Source organism: Mustelus asterias, unplaced genomic scaffold (genome assembly GCF_964213995.1).
Source record: "Mustelus asterias unplaced genomic scaffold, sMusAst1.hap1.1 HAP1_SCAFFOLD_654, whole genome shotgun sequence".
NCBI lineage: Eukaryota > Metazoa > Chordata > Chondrichthyes > Carcharhiniformes > Triakidae > Mustelus > Mustelus asterias.
In genome coordinates this window covers 40,630-61,445 of record NW_027590603.1, presented here as the reverse complement: position 1 = coordinate 61,445, position 20,816 = coordinate 40,630, and the positions used below count along the sequence as shown (strand labels likewise).

Sequence of the window (20,816 nt, the reverse complement as noted above, 5' to 3'; positions counted from 1 at the left end):
CCTCTCAGTCCCCCATCTCTCTCAGGGAGATATCTGTACACTGACTGGTGTCTCTCAGTCCCCTCTCTCTCTCAGGGGGATATCTTTACACTGACTGGTGTCTCTCAGTCCCCCATCTCTCTCAGGGAGATACCTGTTCACTGACTGGTGTCTCTCAGTCCCCTCTCTCTCTCAGGGGGATATCTTTACACTGACTGGTGTCTCTCAGTCCCCTCTCTGTCTCTCTCTGGGAGATATCCGTACACTGACTGGTGTCTCTCAGTCCTCTCTCTGGGAGATATCTGTACACTGACTGGTGTCTCTCAGTCCCCTCTCTCTCTCAGGGGGATATCTTTACACTGACTGGTGTCTCTCAGTCCCCCATCTCTCTCAGGGAGATACCTGTACACTGACTGGTGTCTCTCAGTCCTCTCTCTCTCTCAGGGAGATATCTGTACACTGATTGGTTTCTCTCAGTCCCCTCTCTCTCTCTCAGGGAGATATCTGTACACTGACTGGTGTCTCTCAGTCCCCTCTCTCTCTCTCAGGGTGATATCTGTACACTGACTGGTGTCTCTCATTCCCCTCTCTCTCTGTCTCAGGGAGATATCTGTACACTGACTGGAGTCTCTCAGTCCCCTCTCTCTCTCTCAGGGAGATATCTGTACACTGACTGGTGTCTCTCAGTCCCCTCTCTCTCTCTCAGGGAGATATCTGTACACTGACTGGAGTCTCTCAGTCCCCTCTCTCTCTCTCAGGGAGATATCTGTTCACTGACTGGTGTCTCTCAGTCCTCTCTCGCTCTCGGTACACTGACTGGTGTCTCTCAGTCCTCTCTCTCTCTCTCAGGGAGATATCTGTACACTGGCTGGTGTCTCTCAGTCCTCTCTCTCCCTCTTTCAGGGAGATATCTGTCCACTGACTGGTGTATCCCAGTCCCCTCTCTACAGACAAAGCATACGGTTCATAGAGAAGGAAAGGGGAGAGTGCAGAATGCAGTGTCACAGTCACAGCTCGGGGTGTAGAGAAAGATCAACTTAATGCGAGGTCGGTCCATTCAAAAGTCTGACGGCAGCAGGGAAGAAGCTGTTCTTGAGTCGGTCGGTACGTGACCTCAGACTTTTGTATCTTTTTCCCGAGGGAAGAAGGTGGAAGAGAGAATGTCCGGGGTGCGTGGGGTCCTTGATTATGCCGGCTGCTTTTCCCCGAGGCAGCGGGAAGTGTAGACGGAGTCAATGGATGGGAGGCTGGTGATGGGATTGGGCTACATTCACGACCCTTTGTAGTTCCTTGCGGTCTTGGGCAGAGCAGGAGCCCCAGACCAAGCTGTGATACAACCGGAAAGGATGCTTTCTATGGGGCATCTGTAAAAGTTGGTGAGAGTCGGAGCTGACAGGCCAAATTTCCTTCGTCTCCTGAGAAAGTAGAGGCGTTGGTGGGACTTTCTTAACTATAGTGTCGGCGTGGGGGGGACCAGGACAGGTTGTTGGTGATCTAGACACTGAAGACTTGAAGCTCTCGACCATTTCTACTTCGTCCCCGTCGATGTAGACAGGGGAATGTTCTCCTTTACGCTTCCTGAAGTCGATGACAATCTCCTGGGTTTTGTTGACATTGAGGGAGAGATTATTGTTACCAGTTCACCAGATTCTCTGTCTCATTCCTGTACTCTGTGTCGTTGACAGGGCAAGCACACAGTAAACGGGCCAAATACTGTCAGGGTGTTGCCCTGTGGGCCTGGCTGAGGGAACAAGACCTCCAGTTTCCGAGCTCTGCATTAGCTGAGTTCTGCATGACTCAGGCTCGCTCACTCACACACACACAGAGCAGTTACAACAGAACGGTATTTCCACAAAGGGGAAGGAGGTTAGGCAGCCAGCCAGGCTTTCCAGATCTGGGTGGAACCGACAGCACAAAGATACATCTCGGACAGGAAGGAGAGTCAGGCACCAGGAGATCGATCGCAGTGACCTCAGGAGCTGGAGGACGAGAGGACAGCTGTCGAGACTCACTGACCATGCACACCTCACCAGGGTGTCTCTCTCTCTCTCGTTCCCTCTCTCTCGTGCTCCAGCCTCTATCACCACACTGGACACACAGAAGCAACGGGCGATGGATAAGCTCCTACTCAGACTGCTCTTCCTCACAGTCGGTGAGTTCATTAGCAATCGAGCCCTCAGCACTGACCCTCCCACAGTGCGGCGCTCCCTCAGCACCGACCCTCCCACAGTGCGGCGCTCCCTCAGCACCGACCCCCCCACAGTGCGGCGCACCCTCAGCACTGACCCTCCCACAGTGCGGCACTCCCTCAGCACCGACCCTCCCACAGTGCGGCGCTCCTTCAGCACTGACCCTCCCACAGTGCGGCGCTCCCTCAGCACAGACCCTCCCACAGTGCGGCGCTCCCTCAGCACTGACCCTCCCACAGTGCGGTGCTCCCTCAGCACCGACCCTCCCACAGTGCGGCGCTCCCTCAGCACTGACCCTCCCACAGTGCGGCGCTCCCTCAGCACTGACCCTCCCACAGTGCGGCACTCCCTCAGCACTGACCCTCCCACAGTGCGGCGCTCCCTCAGCACTGACCCTCCCACAGTGCGGCGCTCCCTCAGCACTGACCCTCCCACAGTGCGGCGCTCCCTCAGCACTGACCCTCCCACAGTGTGGCGCTCCCTCAGCACCGACCCTCCCACAGTGTGGCGCTCCCTCAGCATCGACCCTCCCACAGTGCGGCGCTCCCTCAGCACTGACCCTCCCACAGTGCGGCGCTCCCTCAGCACTGACCCTCCCACAGTGCGGCGCTCCCTCAGCACTGACCCTCCCACAGTGCGGCGCTCCCTCAGCACTGACCCTCCCACAGTGCGGCGCTCCCTCAGCACCGACCCTCCCACAGTGCGGCGCTCCCTCAGCACTGACCCTCCCACAGTGCGGCGCTCCCTCAACACTGACCCTCCCACAGTGCGACACTCCCTCAGCACTGACCCTCCCACAGTGCGGCGCTCCCTCAGCACCGACCCTCCCACAGTGTGGCGCTCCCTCAGCACCGACCCTCCCACAGTGCGGCGCTCCCTCAGCACTGACCCTCCCACAGTGCGGCGCTCCCTCAGCACTGACCCTCCCACAGTGCGGCGCTCCCTCAGCACCGACTCTCCCACAGTGCGGTGCTCTCTCAGCGCTGACCCTCCCTGAGTGCTGGAATCTCTCCCGCCACCTCCACCCGACCCCACACCAACCCGTTCTATAAGACGTGTTCGAACCCATTGAGTGGTTGAGGAAAGGATTGGCCAGTGTTGCTTCAAGTGGGTGAGTTGAGAAGGGAGCGGGAGTGGACAACCGAGGGGTTGTGAAGGTGAGATGGAGGGAGGGAGGGAATCAGACAAAGAACAAAGAAAATTACAGCACATGAACAGGCCATTCGGCCCTCCAAGCCTGCACCATCCATGCTGCCCCTCTGGACTAAAACTCCCTACCCTCCGGGGACCCTATTCCCATCCCTACTCATGTATTTGTCCAGATGCCCCTGAAAAGTCACTATCGTATCAGCTTCCACAACCTCCCCCGGCAGCGAGTTCCAGGCTCCCACCACCCTCTGTGTAAAAAACCTGCTTCGTACATCTCCTTTAAACCTTGCCCCTCGCACCTTAAACCTACGCCCCCGGTCATTGATAGAACAGACAGGGGAAGGGGGCGAGGCCTGAGGTGGAGGGAGATTGAGAGTGGTAGGAAATGAGGGAATTGGGTGCAGCAGAGGTGAGGAGGAGGGAGTGAGGGACATTGAGGGTGATTGAATGGGGTAGGAAGTGAGGGAATTGGGGGCAGGAGGGGAGAGGGATGTAGATGAGGGAGTGAGGGATATTGAGGGTGATTGAAGGAGGGAGTGAGGGATATTGAGGGTGATTGAAGGAGGGAGTGAGGGATATTGAGGGTGATTGAAGGAGGGAGTGAGGGATATTGAGGGTGATTGAAGGAGGGAGTGAGGGATATTGAGGGTGATTGAAGGAGGGAGTGAGGGATATTGAGGGTGATTGAAGGAGGGAGTGAGGGATATTGAGGGTGATTGAAGGAGGGAGTGAGGGATATTGAGGGTGATTGAAGGAGGGAGTGAGGGATATTGAGGGTGATTGAAGGAGGGAGTGAGGGATATTGAGGGTGATTGAAGGAGGGAGTGAGGGATATTGAGGGTGATTGAAGGAGGGAGTGAGGGATATTGAGGGTGATTGAAGGAGGGAGTGAGGGATATGGAGGGTGATTGAAGGAGGGAGTGAGGGATATCGAGGGTGATTGAAGGAGGGAGTGAGGGATATTGAGGGTGATTGAAGGAGGGAGTGAGGGATATTGAGGGTGATTGAAGGAGGGAGTGAGGGATATTGAGGGTGATTGAAGGAGGGAGTGAGGGATAGTGAGGGTGATTGAAGGAGGGAGTGAGGGATATTGAGGGTGATTGAAGGAGGGAGTGAGGGATATTGAGGGTGCTGGAAAGGGGGGAGAGAGAGAGAGAGAATTTGGTGTGAGGGGAGGGAGTGGAGGAGACAGTGAGGGATTTGGAGGGAGCGAGTGGGGGAATCCCGGGGGATATATTTGTCCCCCGTTGTCGACAGTCACCGGGGAAGACCCTCCCAGTCATTCTCCAACCCTCAGTCGTCTCCTCCGGGAGTGACGGCGCGCTGTAGCGCCCAAACACCAGGAACGTGGGTCACTCAGAATCACCGCTGAACCCAACACTGACCTTGAACTTTACCCTCTGAACTCTAGGCTCGAACTACCATCAGCTCCAGGCTAAGCACAGCCAATTGGAAGAAGGACTCAACAACCTACAGGCAAAGCACAGCCAATTGGAAGAAGGGCTCAACAACCTACAGGCAAAGTACAGCCAATTGGAAGAAGGGCACAACAACCTACAGGCAAACTACAGCCAATTGGAAGAAGGGCACAACAGTCTACGGGCAAACTACAGCCAATTGGAAGAAGGGCACAACATCCTACAGGCAAAGTACAGCCAATTGGAAGACGGGCACAACAACCTACAGGCAAACTACAGCCAATTGGAAGAAGGGCACAACAGTCTACGGGCAAACTACAGCCAATTGGAACCGAGATACAAGAGTCTACAGGCAAACTACAGCCAATTGGAAGAAGGGCACAACATCCCAGAGGCAAACTACAGCCAATTGGAAGAAGGGCACAACAGTCTACGGGCAAACTACAGCCAATTGGAACAGAGATACAAGAGTCTACAGGCAAACTACAGCCAATTGGAAGAAGGGCACAACATCCCAGAGGCAAACTACAGCCAATTGGAAGAAGGGCACAACAGTCTACGGGCAAACTACAGCCAATTGGAACAGAGATACAAGAGTCTACAGGCAAACTACAGCCAATTGGAAGAAGGGCACAACATCCTACAGGCAAACTACAGCAGACTGGAACATGATTACAGCCGTCAAAACAAGAACTGCGGCCAGTTATTGGTCAGGACCTGTGAATTATTGAACACCCTCGTTGATGGTAAGTGTGAGCTGGGGGTTGGGTGGTGTTTAGGTCTCCTGAAACCAAGGCCTATCCATGCGGGCAAGCCACCATCTTGAACCCACTGCAGTCCCCATGCGTGCGTGCGTGTGCGTGTGTGTTCATTTGTGGGACACGGGCGTCGCTGGCTGGCCAGCATTTATTGCCCATCCCTAGTTGCCCTTGGAGGGCAGTTGAGAGTCAACCTCATTGCTGTGGCTCTGGAGTCACATGTAGGCCAGACCGGGGTAAGGACGGCAGATTTCCTTCCCTAAAGGGAATCAGATGGGTTTTCCCGACAATCGACAAGGAGTCATCAGTAGATTCTTAGTTCCAGATATTTTATTCATTGAATTCAAATTCCACCACCTGCCGTGGGTGGGATTCGAACCCGTGTCCCCAGAGCATTGGCTGAGTTTCTGGATTAATAGCCTAGCGATTATGTCACCAGGCCATCGCTTCCCCAGTTACAGTCACAGCTCGGGTGCAGAGAAAGATCAACTTAATATAAGGTGGGTCCATCCAAAAGCAGCAGGGAAGAAGCTGTTCTCGAGTCGGTCGGTTCGTGACCTCAGACTTTTGTATCTTTTTCCCGATGGAAGAAGGTGGAAGAGAGAATGTCCGGGGTGAGTGGGGGGTCCTCGATTATGCCGGCTGCTTTTCCCCGAGGCAGCGGGAAGTGTAGACGGAGTCAATGGATGGGAGGCTGGGTTTGTGTGATGGGACTGGGCTACGTTCACGACCCTTTGTAGTTCCTTGCAGTCTTGGGCAGAGCAGGAGCCCCAGACCGAGCTGTGATACACCCGGAAAGGATGCTTTCTATGGGGCATCTGGAAAAGGTTGGTGCATGGGGCTGTTTCGGGGATGGAGGGATGGTGCTGTTTCGGGGATGGAGGGATGGTGCTGTTTCGGGGATGGAGGGATGGTGCTGTTTCGGGGATGGAGGGATGGTGCTGTTTCGGGGATGGAGGGATGGTGCTGTTTCTGGATCCAGGGTTGCAATGGAGGTTAAACCATCTTGTTTGCACTGATTGCAGATGGCATCAACACTTGCCCCAGGGACTGGTCAGAATTCAACAAGACCTGTTACTACTTCTCAACGGAGATGAGCGACTGGCAGGGTGCCAACCACTCCTGCGCGGCTAATAATAGCACCCTCGCCATAGTGACCAGCCAGAGCCAGCAGGTAGGGTGGGGGAGAGGGGGGGGAGTAGGCGGGTGGGGGGGGGGTATCAGTGTAAAGCCTCTCTCAGGCCAGCCAGAGGTTCTACCCTCCCTTAGTGGGCAGGGGACGCGGGAAATGGGAGCGCCACACTGTGGGAGGGTCAGTGCTGAGGGAGCGCCGCACTGTGGGAGGGTCAGTGCTGAGGGAGTGCCGCACTTTGGGAGGGTCGGTGCTGAGGGAGTGCAGCATTGTGGGAGGGTCAGTGCTGAGGGAGCGCCGCACTGTGGGAGGGTCAGTGCTGAGGGAGCGCCGCACTGTGGGAGGGTCGGTGCTGAGGGAGTGCAGCATTGTGGGAGGGTCAGTGCTGAGGGAGTGCCGCACTGTGGGAGGGTTGGTGCTGAGGGAGCGCCGCACTGTGGGAGGGTCGGTGCTGAGGGAGTGCAGCATTGTGGGAGGGTCAGTGCTGAGGGAGTGCCGCACTGTGGGAGGGTTGGTGCTGAGGGAGCGCCGCACTGTGGGAGGGTCGATGCTGAGGGAGCGCCGCACTGTGGGAGGGTCAGTGCTGAGGGAGCGCCGCACTGTGGGAGGGTCGGTGCTGAGGGAGCGCCGCACTGTGGGAGGGTCAGTGCTGAGGGAGCGCCGCACTGTGGGAGGGTCAGTGCTGAGGGAGCGCCGCACTGTGGGAGGGTCAGTGCTGAGGGAGCGCCGCACTGTGGGAGGGTCAGTGCTGAGGGAGCGCCGCACTGTGGGAGGGTCGGTGCTGAGGGAGCGCCGCACTGTGGGAGGGTCAGTGCTGAGGGAGCGCCGCACTGTGGGAGGGTCGGTGCTGAGGGAGCGCCGCACTGTGGGAGGGTCAGTGCTGAGGGAGCGCCGCACTGTGGGAGGGTCAGTGCTGAGGGAGTGCCGCACTGTGGGAGGGTCAGTGCTGAGGGAGCGCCGCACTGTGGGAGGGTCGGTGCTGAGGGAGCGCTGCACTGTGGGAGGGTCAGTGCTGAGGGAGCGCCGCACTGTGGGAGGGTCGGTGCTGAGGGAGTGCCGCACTGTGGGAGGGTCGGTGCTGTGGGAGTGCCGCACTGTGGGAGGGTCAGTGCTGAGGGTGTGCCACACTGTGGGAGGGTCAGTGCTGAGGGAGCGCCGCACTGTGGGAGGGTCAGTGCTGAGGGAGCGCCGCACTGTGGGAGGGTCAGTGCTGAGGGAGCGCCGCACTGTGGGAGGGTCAGTGCTGAGGGAGCGCCGCACTGTGGGAGGGTCAGTGCTGAGGGAGCGCCGCACTGTCGGAGGGTCAGTGCTGAGGGAGCGCCGCACTGTGGGAGGGTCAGTGCTGAGGGAGCGCCGCACTGTGGGAGGATCGGTGCTGAGGGAGCGCCGCACTGTGGGAGGATCGGTGCTGAGGGAGTGCCGCACTGTGGGAGGGTCAGTGCTGAGGGATTGGCCATGCTAAATTACCCCTTAGTGTCCAAAGATGTGTAGGTTAGGTGGATTGGCCATGCTAAATTGTCCCTTAGTGTCCAAAGATGTGTAGGTTAGGTGGATTGGCCATGCTAAATTGCCCCTTAGTGTCCAACGACGTGCAGGTTAGGTGGATTGGCCACGCTAAATTGCCCCTTAGTGTCCAAAGATGTGCAGGTTAGGTGGATTGGCCATGCTAAATTGTCCCTTAGTGTCCAAAGATGTGCAGGTTAGGGGGATTGGCCATGCTAAATTGCCCCTTAGTGTCCAAAGATGTGTGGGTTCGGTGGATTGGCCATGCTAAATTGTCCCTTAGTGTCCAAAGATGTGCAGGTTAGGGGGAGTTGTCCCTTGGTGTCCAGTGTAACGGGGTTCCCGGGATTCTGGCCGTATTGTTTATTGCCATGTGAGACCACCGGGCCCTGGGGAGGGGGTAGCAGTAGAGAGCAAGTTCGGGAGGAGGAGGGAGAGGAGGGTTGATTGGCTGGGAAAGGATCTCGACGGTTCCCACGCCAGCGACTTGCTGACTTGTTGCTTTTTCCCGGCAGGTTTTGGGCCATGGAGGAGCCAAATAACCGGGGCGTGGAACGGTGCGTCACCAAAGGGGCGCGATTCAAACCCGGCAAATGGAACAATGATCTCTGCTCTGCCAGACACCGCTGGATTTGTCAAACCAGCTCATCTGAGTACCTGGCACGGCCATTTGGACTTGAGGCGTTTCTTTGTCAATAGGCCTGTGAATTCTTCTATTTAAGAAACGTTTTTAACTCTCTACTCCCCGGTGTCGCTGTTACAACACCATCACTTCCTGTTTTCACACTCTTGTATTCAGACTTGGCCGCTTGGCCCACTAAATAAAACACCTACAAGTCATCATTCCTGGAAATGTTCTGACAATATGGTCATGAGAATCTATATCCCCTTGTGCAATGGTGACTACAACTGTGCACGGTGCTCCCAGTGTGGGTCTAACCGAGGGATACGGAGACCGGAACTGTGCACGGTGCTCCCAGTGTGGTCTAACCGAGGGATACGGAGACCGGAACTGTGCACAGTGCTTCCAGTGTGGTCTAATCGAGGGATACGGAGACCGGAACTGTGCACGGTGCTCCCAGTGGGGTCTAACCGAGGGATACGGAGACCGGAACTGTGCACGGTGCTCCCAGTGTGGGTCTAACCGAGGGATACGGAGACCGGAACTGTGCACGGTGCTCCCAGTGGGGTCTAACCGAGGGATACGGAGACCGGAACTGTGCACGGTGCTCCCAGTGTGGGTCTAACCGAGGGATACGGAGACCGGAACTGTGCACAGTGCTCCCAGTGTGGGTCTAACCGAGGGATAGGGAGACGGGAACTGTGCACGGTGCTCCCAGTGTGGGTCTAACTGAGGGATACGGAGACCGGAACTGTGCACGGTGCTCCCAGTGTGGGTCTAACCGAGGGATAGGGAGACGGGAACTGTGCACGGTGCTCCCAGTGTGGGTCTAACCGAGGGATACGGAGACCGGAACTGTGCACGGTGCTCCCAGCGTGGGTCTAACTGAGGGATACGGAGACCGGAACTGTGCACGGAGCTCCCAGTGTGGGTCTAACTGATGGATACGGAGACCGGAACTGTGCACGGTGCTCCCAGTGTGGGTCTAACCGAGGGATACGGTGATCGGAACTGTGCATGGTGCTTCCAGTGTGGGTCTAACCGAGGGATACGGAGACCGGAACTGTGCACAGTGCTCCCAGTGTGGTCTAACCGAGGGATACGGAGACTGGAACTGTGCACGGTGCTCCCAGTGTGGGTCTAACCGAGGGATAGGGAGACCGGAACTGTGCATGGTGCTCCCAGTGTGGGTCTAACCGAGGGATACGGAGACCGGAACTGTGCACGGTGCTCCCAGTGTGGGTCTAACCGAGGGATACGGAGACGGGAACTGTGCACAGTGCTCCCAGTGTGGGTCTAACCGAGGGATAGGGAGACCGGAACTGTGCACGGTGCTCCCAGTGTGGGTCTAACCGAGGGATAGGGAGACCGGAACTGTGCACAGTGCTCCCAGTGTGGGTCTAACCGAGGGATAGGGAGACCGGAACTGTGCACGGTGCTCCCAGTGTGGGTCTAACCGAGGGATAGGGAGACCGGAACTGTGCACGGTGCTCCCAGTGTGGGTCTAACCGAGGGATAGGGAGAGTGGAACCGAGTACAGCGCAGGAACTGGCCCTCCGGCCCTCCAAACCCGTGTCGATCACGATGCCCGAACTAAACTACAAATAAAACCTCTGCCCTGACTCGGTGCGTATCCCTCGATTCCCTCCCTATTCATGGACCCATCCAGATGCCTCTTAAATGTTGTTAATGTCCCGGCTTCCACCACCTCCTCGGGCAGAGCGTTCCAGGCACCCACCACCCTCTGTGTGAAAACCATCCCCCGCACATCTCCCTTAAACTTTCCCCCCTCTCACCCTGAACCTGTGCCCCCCCCGCGAAATTGACACTTCCACTTTGGGGAAAAAGCCTCTGACTGTCCCCCCTGTCTCTACCTCTCCGTCATCTTGTAGACCAGGTTTCCCCTCAGCCTCCGTCTTTCCAGTGAAAACAATCCCGGTTTATCCAACCTCTCCTCATAGCCAACGCCCTCCGGACCAGGCAACATCCTGGTGAACCTGCTTTGCACTCTCTCCAAAGCTTCCAACGTCCTTCTGGTAGTGCGGTGACCAGAACTGCACGCAATACTCCAAACGCGGCCTGACCAAGGTGTTATATCGCTGCAACATGATTCCCCAACTCTTGTACTCGATGCCCCGGCCGATGAAGGCAAGCGCGCTGTACGCCTTCTTAATCACCGTAGCCACTGGTGTTGCCACTTTTAGGGAACTGTGGACCTGTACGCCCAGATCCCTCTGTATGTTAATGTTCCTTAAGTTCCTCGTAACTTATTTCCTCCATTCCCTCCGCCTCCTTGTACACTTAAGATGTGCGGCCAAATTTCTTTCCAACCCCCTTTTCAAGTTCGCTGATGATGTCACTGTCGTGGGTCGGATCTCAAACAATGACGAGATGGAGTGCGGGAAGGAGATAGAGAATCTGGTGAACTTGTGCAACGGTAATAATCTCTCCCTCAGTGTCAACAAAATGAAGGAGATTGTCATCGACTCCAGGAAGCATTGTGAAGGACATTCCCCTGTCTACATCAACGGGGACAAAGTAGAAATGGTCGACAGCTTCGAGTTTCGAGGTGTCCAGATCACCAACAACCTGTCCTGGTCCCTCCACGCCAACGCAATGTTTAAGAAAGCCCCACCAACACCTTTGCTTCCAAGTTTAAAGGGTTATTTATTAGTGTCACAAGTCGGCTTACATTAACACTGCAATGAAGTCACTGTGAAAATCCCCTAGTCGCCACACTCCTGGCGCCTGTTCGGGTAACACTGAGGGAGCATTTAGCACGGCCAATGCACCCTAACCAACACGTCTTTCGGACTGTGGGAGGAAACCGGAGCACCCGGAGGAAACCCACGCAGACACGGGGAGAACGTGCAGACTCCACACAGACAGTGACCCAAGCCGGGAATCAAACCCACGTCCCTGGCGCTGTGAGGCAGCAGTGCTAACCCACTGTGCCCACCGTTTAAGGAAATTTGGCATGTCCGCTACAACTCTCACCAACTTTTACAGATGCCCCATAGAAAGCATCCTTTCCGGGTTGTATCACAGCTCGGTCTGGGGCTCCTGCTCTGCCCAAGACCACAAGAAACTACAAAGGGTCGTGAATGTAGCCCAATCCATCACGCAAACCAGCCTCCCATCCATTGACTCCGTCTACACTTCCCGCTGCCTCGGGGAAAAGCAGCCGGCATAATCAAGGACCCCCACGCACCCCGGACATTCTCTCTTCCACCTTCTTCCGTCGGGAAAAAGATACAAAAGTCTGAGGTCACGTACCGACCGACTCAAGAACAGCTTCTTCCCTGCTGCTGTCAGACTTTTGAATGGACCCACCTCGCATTAAGTTGATCTTTCTCTACACCCCTAGCTGTGACTGTAACACTACATTCTGCACTCTCTACTTTCCTTCTCTCCTTTGTACTCTATGAATGGTATGCTCTGTATAGCGTGCAAGAAACAATACTTTTCACTGTATCCCGATACATGTGACAATAATAAATCAAATCAAATATTCAGCTGATCTTTCTCTACACCCTATCTTGACTGGAACACTACATTCTGCACCCTCTACTTTCCTTCTCCCTTCTGTACTCTATGAACGGTATGCTTTGTCTGTATAGCATGTAGGAATCAATACTTCTCACTATATCCCAATATATTTAATGTGGAGATGCCGGCGTTGTCCAAATCAAGTCCAACAGGTTTATTTGGAATCACAAGCTTTGTCATCTTTGGTACCAATGCCGGCATCTCCAAATCACAAGCTTTCGGAGCGCTGCTCCTTCATCAGGTGAGTCTTGGTGAAGGAGCAGCGCTCCGAAAGCTCGTGATTCCAGGTAAACCTGTTGGGACTTTCGATTGGTGTTGTGAGACTTCTTACTGTCCCAATACACATGACAATAATAAATCAAATCAATTCAGTCTTACAATCGGGCAGGTGGTAAATCTCTGGTGAGAACTCTCAAAGGGAAACTTGGCAAGCTATCACAACTCTTTAATTTTTGTACTTTACCCTGTAGTCGGCCAGCTCTAGTCTCATGCTAAACGGCCAAATGAAGGAAGGACAGTACTGAGGCCAGATTGGAAATATGGGCTAACTTCAGGACAAAACGTTTTTAACTCCGGCCTGAGGGCAGGCGAACTGCTTCTCTCAGTTGCCACAAATGTCTTTGGTTTTCCAACCGATGATAAAGTCAGCGGGGTTCTGGATAACGGTTGCCTTCGAGGGAGAAGGTGTAGCACCGCTTCCCGGACATTCCAAACCGATCAGACGGAGAGGGAGTCAGATCCGGAATGGATCCGGGAGGCTGAGTTTGAGTGTGTGGGTGTGTGGAATGAACCAATCGGAACGATATGTCAGTGCCTACGTGCGGGAATGCATGTGTTCCAGCCAAGCTCCAGAGAATAAATTCTGGAGCTTTGGGTGACAGGATCGGAAGAGGAGAACAGAAGGAAAGAAGGAGAAAGGAGATTGGTGAAGTCTGGTCCTTCTCCCTGCCAGTCCAGCATGAGTGGGTAGCTGCACCCCTACAGGTCCATTAGTAAAGTACAAGTCTTTAAAATCTATGTTTGCAAATATCTTTTAGTAGATGTATAGGGGAATGGAATCATTTACTTGTGATTATGTCTGAGGGAATTTGTCTTACAACAGTAATTAAAGTATTTAATGTTCTTCTACATTTTCCTAATAGAAACGTGATTTGATTTACAGATAAAAGTTTTTTCTGTCCATCAATTAACTGGATTAAGGGTCTCGGTTAAGAACCATAAGAAGGTTTATTTTTTATTCATTTGTGGGACACGGGCGTCGCTGGCTGGCCAGCATTCATTGCCCATCCCTAGTTGCCCTGGAACTGAGCATCTCCCTCGGCCATTTCAGAGGGCAGTTGAGTGTCAACCACATTGCTGTGGCTCTGGAGTCACATGTAGGCCAGACCGGGTCAGGACGGCAGATTTCCTTCCCTAAAGGACATCAGTGAAGCAGGTGGGTTTTTCCCACAATCGACAATGGTCATCAGTAGATATTTAATTCCAGGTATTTTTTTATGGAATTGAAATTCCACCCTCTGCCGTGGCGGGATTCGAACCCCGAACATCAGCTGCGTTTCTGGATTAATAGTCCGGCGATAATACCACTAGGCCACTGCCTTCCCGCTGAAGTGAGAAAGCATAAATTTCAGTCACACTTTTGGGGATTTGACATGTTAAGTTAAAACATCTCCAAAGGAAAAAAAAACTAAAACACACAAGATTACGTTTACACAGTTAAAATTATCCTGACTGAACATTCACAGAATCACACAACACTGCTGTTGTGGGAAATCACCGCTCGGAGTCAGATTTAAAGATTCGACATGCAGTTTATTGGACAAAGCTTTGGGAGAAGCGCTTGGCACTCCGCAGTGCTCGCAGTCACCTTCTCAATTTTAAAAATGGCAGCTGAGCTTCTTTTGTACATTTCAAAGAGTTGACAAGTACAGGCATTCGCAGTGATCACATCATTAGCCAATTACGCCCACCCCCCCTAGCAACGACTGACCTCGTTAACAAAACTTATTGTTTCGGTTCTGCTTTATCTTAAGCTAAGTTGATCATCTGGACCTCACGGTCTGTTTTTTTTGTCTGTTCCGTAGTAATTAGACAATAACAGGATGTAACTCAAAGGTTAGTTCGTTGTGCGATGTCTATGCCTAAGTCAGCAGATTTTAACGTCTTTCCACAGAGTCTATTTTGTACCAGGTAACCATCTTGTATCGTCTAATTTTTTACTCCAACACTGCAGTGCAGAAGAGGCCCGTCAGCCCATCGAGTTCACACCAACGTGTGAAAGGCCCTGACCTGCCAGCATCCTTGAATGTTATGGCGTGCCACGTATTCATCCAAGTACTTGTTGAAGGATGTGTGGCATCCTGCCTCCACCACTCTCCCAGGCAGCGCATTCCAGACCGTCACCACCCTCTGGGTAAAAATGTTTTTGCTCAAATCCCACCTAAACCTCCCACCCCTCAATTTTAACTTGAGTCTTAATTCCAGATATTTTTTTGAATTGAATTCAAATTTCACCATCTACTGTGGTGGGATTTGAACCCTGAACATTAGCTGCCTTTCTGGATTAATAGTCTGGCGATAATACCACTAGGCCATCACCTCCCCACTGACACGAGAAAGCACAAATTTCAGTCACTCTTTTGGGGATTTGACATGCTCAGCTAAAACATCTCTTAAGAGAAGAAAACTAAAACACACAAGATTACAGTTACACAGTTAAAATTACCCTTACCGAACATTCGCCCGAAGAGATTCCTGCTTCGTTAACATTGTGAAGTTGGTGTTTGTGAAGTAAGTTTTAAAATTGTAAAAAGAGGTGAAAGTGTTGCATGGTCCCTTGAAAAAAGGAAGTGTTTCTTTCTGTACTTAAGAGGTTTTTAAAAAGATGCAGGTGCATATAGAGTACACAGACTGAAACATTGCATCAAAGGCCAAACAGCAGTGTTGCCAAGACAACAGGTTGTTTTTCAATTTTAGCCAATCAGTTTACATCAGGCACTTGTTGGATTTCGAATTGATGTTCCAGGGTTCCAATGTTTCAGGCGGGATAGAGGCAGAGGGATAAAAGGTGGGGGGGTGGCATTGTTGGTCAGGGAAAATGTTACATAGAACATAGAACATAGAACATTACAGCGCAGAACAGGCCCTTCGGCCCACGATGTTGCACCGACCAGTTAAAAAAAAAAAAAAAAATGTGACCCTCCAACCTAAACCAATTTCTTTTCGTCCATGAACCTATCTACGGATCTCTTAAACGCCCCCAAACTAGGCGCATTTACTACTGATGCTGGCAGGGCATTCCAATCCCTCACCACCCTCTGGGTAAAGAACCTACCCCTGACATCGGTTCTATAACTACCCCCCCTCAATTTAAAGCCATGCCCCCTCGTGCTGGATTTCTCCATCAGAGGAAAAAGGCTATCACTATCCACCCTATCTAAACCTCTAATCATCTTATATGTTTCAATAAGATCCCCTCTTAGCCGCCGCCTTTCCAGCGAAAACAATCCCAAATCCCTCAGCCTCTCCTCATAGGATCTCCCCTCCATACCAGGCAACATCCTGGTAAACCTCCTCTGCACCCTCTCCAAAGCCTCCACATCCTTCCTGTAATGTGGGGACCAGAACTGCACACAGTACTCCAAGTGCGGCCGCACCAGAGTTGTGTACAGTTGCAACATAACGCTACGACTCCTAAATTCAATCCCCCTACCAATAAACGCCAAGACACCATATGCCTTCTTAACAACCTTATCTACTTGATTCCCAACTTTCAGGGATCTATGCACACATACACCTAGATCCCTCTGCTCCTCCACACTATTCAAAGTCCTCCCGTTAGCCCTATACTCAACACATCTGTTATTCCTACCAAAGTGAATTACCTCACACTTCTCCTCATTAAACTCCATCCGCCACCTCTCGGCCCAACTTTGCAACCTGTCTAAGTCTTCCTGCAAACTACGACACCCTTCCTCACTGTCTACCACACCACCGACTTTGGTGTCATCAGCAAATTTGCTAATCCACCCAACTATACCCTCATCCAGATCATTAATAAATATTACAAACAGCAGTGGCCCCAAAACAGATCCCTGAGGTACACCACTTGTAACCGCACTCCATGATGAATATTTACTATCAACCACCACCCTCTGTTTCCTATCCGCTAGCCAATTCCTGATCCAATTTCCTAGATCACCCCCAATCCCATACATCTGCATTTTCTGCAGAAGCCTACCATGGTGAACCTTATCAAACGCCTTACTAAAATCCATATATACCACGTCCACTGCCTTGCCCCCATCCACCTCCTTGGTCACTTTCTCAAAAAACTCAATAAGGTTAGTAAGGCACGACCTACCTGCCACAAAACCATGCTGACTATCACCTATCAATTCATTACTCTCCAAATAACTATAAATCCTATCCCTTATAATTTTTTCCAACATCTTGCCGACAACAGAAGTGAGACTCACCGGTCTATAATTCCCGGGGAAGTCTCTGTTCCCCTTCTTAAACAATGGGACAACATTCGCTAACCTCCAATCTTCTGGTACTATACCAGAGGCCAACGACGACCTGAAGATCAGAGCCAGAGGCTCTGCAATCACTTCTCTTGCCTCCCAGAGAATCCTTGGATAAATCCCATCCGGACCAGGGGATTTATCTATTTTCAGACCCTCCAGAATATCCTGCACATCCTCCTTATCAACTGTAATACTGTCTATTCTACTCCCTTGCAACCCAGTGTCCTCCTCAGCTATATTCATGTCCCCTTGCGTGAACACCGAAGAGAAATATTGGTTCAATGCTTCACCAATCTCCTCCGGTTCCACACATAACTTCCCTCTGCCATCTATAACTGGCCCTAAACTTGCCCTAACCAACCTTCTGTTCTTGACATACCTATAGAACGCCTTAGGATTCTCTTTAACCCTATCCACCAAAGTCTTCTCATGTCCCCTTTTAGCCCTTCTAAGCTCGCTCTTCAACTCCCTCTTAGCCAATCTAAAGCTTTCTAGTGCACTACCCGAGTGCTCACGTCTCATCCGAACATAAGCCTCCTTTTTCTTTTTAACCAACAACGAAACTTTTTTGGTGCACCACGGTTCCCTAGCCCTACCAATTCCTCCTTGCCTGACAGGGACATACCTATCACAGACTCGCAGTAGCTGCTCCTTGAAAAAACTCCACATGTCGGACGTTCCCAGTCCCTGTAATCTCCTAGTCCAACCTATGTTTCCTAATTCTCTCCTAATAGCCTCATAATTACCCTTCCCCCAGCTAAAACCACTGGCCCGAGTTTCATGCCTATCCCTTTCCATCACTAAGGTGAACGTAACCGAATTGTGGTCACTATCACCAAAATGCACACCAACTTCCAAGTCTAGCACCTGGTCTGGCTCATTTCCCAGCACCAGATCCAATATAGCCTCACCTCTAGTTGGCCTGTCTACATACTGAGTCAAAAAACCTTCCTGCACGCTTTGAACAAAAACTGACCCCTCTAACGAGCTAGAGCTATAACAATTCCAGTCAATATTAGTCAAGTTAAAATCCCCCATAACAATTGCCCGATTACTTTCACTCCTAAGCAGGATTGACTCCGCAATCCTTTCCTCAACCTCTCTAGAACTTTTAGGAGGTCTATAAAAGACTCCCAACAGGGTGACCTCTCCTCTCCTATTTCTAATCTCCGCCCATACTACCTCAACAGATAAGTCCTCATCAAACCTCCTCTCTGACACTGTGATACAATCTCTGACCAATAATGCTACCCCTCCCCCTCTTCTACCTCCTTCCCTACTTCGACTAAAACATTTGAACCCCGGGACCTGCAGCATCCATTCCTGCCCCTGCTCTATCCATGTCTCTGAAATAGCCACAACATCGAAGTCCCAGGTACTGATCCACGCTGCAAGTTCACCCACTTTATTGCGAATACTCCTGGCATTGAAGTATACACATTTCAAACCCTGCTCCATCCCACCTCTGCAATGCCGTGCATTGCAGTCCCCATCCATGCATCCCTCACTTTCAGCCCCACTACTCAGGATCCCTCCCCCCCCCCGAATCAGTTTAAACCTCCCTGCATTGCCTTAGCAAATTTACCCCCCAGGATATTGGTCCCCTTCTGATTAAGGTGTAGACCATCCTTCTCATAGAGGTACTCAAGCAGGATAGATTAGGGAGCTTGTCTACAGAGGCCCTATGGGTGGAGCTGAGAAACAGGAAAGGTATGACCACATTAATGGGCTTGTATTATAGACCACCCAATAGTCAGCGAGAATTGGAGGAGCAAATCAGCGGAGAGATAGCTGACAACTGCAAGAAACACAAAGTTGTGATAGTAGGAGATTTTAATTTTCCACATATAGATTGGGACTCGCATACTGTTAAAGGCTTAGACGGGGTAGAGTTTGCAAAATGTGTTCAGGAGAATTTTCTACATCAGTATATAGAGGTGCCAACTAGAGAGGGTACGATATTGGATTTCCTATTGGGAAATAAGTTAGGGCAGGTGATGGATGAGAGTGTGAGGGAACACTTTGGATCCAGTGATCATAATGCCATTAGTTTCAACCTGATCGTGGATAAGGATAGATCTGGTCCTCGGGTTGAAGTTCTGAACTGGAAAAAGGCCAAATTTGATGAAATGAGAAGGGATCTGGGAAGTGTGGATTGGCACAGGCTGTTCTCTGGTAAGGATGTAAATGGAAAGTGGGAGGCCTTCAAAGGAGAAATTTTGAGAGTGCAGAGTTTGTATGTTCCTGTCAGGATTAAAGGCAAAGTAAATAGGAATAAGGAACCTTGGTTCTCGAGGGAGATTGTAACACTGATTAAGAGGAAGAGAGAGTTGTATGAAATGTATAGGCAGCAAGGAACACATCAGATGCTCGAGGAGTATAAAAAGTGCAAGAAGCTACTTAAGACGGAAATCAGGAGGGCTAAAAGAAGACATGAGGTTGCTTTGGCAGACAGAGTGAAGGAAAATCCAAAGAGCTTCTATCGGTATGTTAGGAGCAAAAGGACAGTGAGGGATAAAATTGGTCCTCTTGAAGACCAGAGTGGTAGACTGTGTATGGAACCAAAAGAGATGGGGGAGATACTAAATGGTTTTTTTGCATCCGTATTTACTGAGGAAACGGGCATGGAGTCTACGGAAATAGGGCAAACTGGTAGGGAGGCCATGGAACCTTTACAGATTAAAGGGGAGGAGGTGCTCACTGTCTTGAGGCAAATCAGAGTGGATAAATCCCCAGGACCGGACAGGGTATTCCCACGGACCTTGAGGGAAGCTAGTGTTGAACTTGCAGGGGCCCTGACAGACATATTTAAAATGTCAGTATTCATGGGGGAGGTGCCGGATGATTAGAGGGTGGCTCATGTTGTTCCGTTGTTTAAAAAAGGTTCCAAAAGAAATCCGGGAAATTATCGGCCAGTAAGTTTGACGTCGGTGGTGGGCAAGTTATTGGAAGGTGTGATAAGGGATAGGATCGACAAATATTTGGATAAACAGGGACTTATTCGGGAGAGTCAACATGGCTTTGTGCGTGGTAGGTCATGTTTGACCAATCTATTAGAGTTTTTCGAGGAGGTTACCAGGAAGGTGGATGAAGGGAAGGCGGTGGATGTTGTCTACCTGGATTTCAGCAAGGCCTTTGACAAGGTCCCTCATGGGAGGTTAGTTAGGAAGGTTCAGTCGCTAGGTATACATGGGGAGGTAGTAAATTGGATTAGACACTGGCTCAATGGAAGAACCAAGAACAGGAAACTTGAGAAACTCGGCATCACCACCAGCAGCAACCAAGCCTCCCCTGGTACCACAGTAGAAAACAGTACCACTGCAGGAAAGTCCATTGTCAACTTATCGGACTCACACTTCAACCAGATGAAATCGAAGTTCTCAGCCGAGGGCTCAACTTTTGCCCCACTACCAAAATAGACCCCATCAGTCTCGCAGCGGACACAGAGGAATTCATCACGCGAATGAGGCTGCGGGAGTTCTTCCACAAACCCCAAGAGGCCAACAGCGAACACAATGAGACAGCCAATGAAACGGAACAGCAGACAGAGAGATCCGCAGTGCAACCGAAGAGGAAAGAGTCGAATTGGACTCCTCTGGAAGGCCGCTGCCCTCGACTTGACATGTATGCCCAAGCCACCAGGAGGTGCGTCAACACCAAATTCATCAGCCGCACTCACAAGACAGCTCCGAACATCACCCAAGCACAACGCAACGCCATCCACGCTCTCAAGACCAACCGCAACATTGTCATCAAACCAGCAGACAAAGGAGGGGCCATCGTCATACTGAACAGAACAGATTACTGCAAAGAAGTGTACCGACAACTGAACAACGAGGAACACTACAGACAGTTACCCACAGATCCGACCAAAGAACACACCCGTCAACTCAACACTCTGATCAAGACCTTTGATCCGGACCTTCAGAGCGCCCTCCGTGCTCTCATCCCACGTACTCCACGCGTTGGAGATCTCTACTGCCTCCCA

At 51.8% G+C, this 20,816-nt stretch overlaps 1 protein-coding gene across 1 annotated transcript; it reads left to right on the top strand.

Moving 5' to 3' along the window:
* Positions 1 to 1,057: 1,057 nt before the first annotated feature.
* On the top strand, positions 1,058 to 9,106 carry LOC144487219 (uncharacterized). Its single transcript, XM_078205291.1, has 4 exons — positions 1,058 to 2,131; positions 4,729 to 5,481; positions 6,519 to 6,667; positions 8,644 to 9,106. The coding sequence occupies exons 1-4, from the start codon at positions 2,092 to 2,094 to the stop codon at positions 8,668 to 8,670; spliced, it is 969 nt and encodes a 322-aa protein (XP_078061417.1). The 5' UTR covers positions 1,058 to 2,091; the 3' UTR covers positions 8,671 to 9,106.
* The last annotated feature ends 11,710 nt before the right edge of the window (positions 9,107 to 20,816 follow it).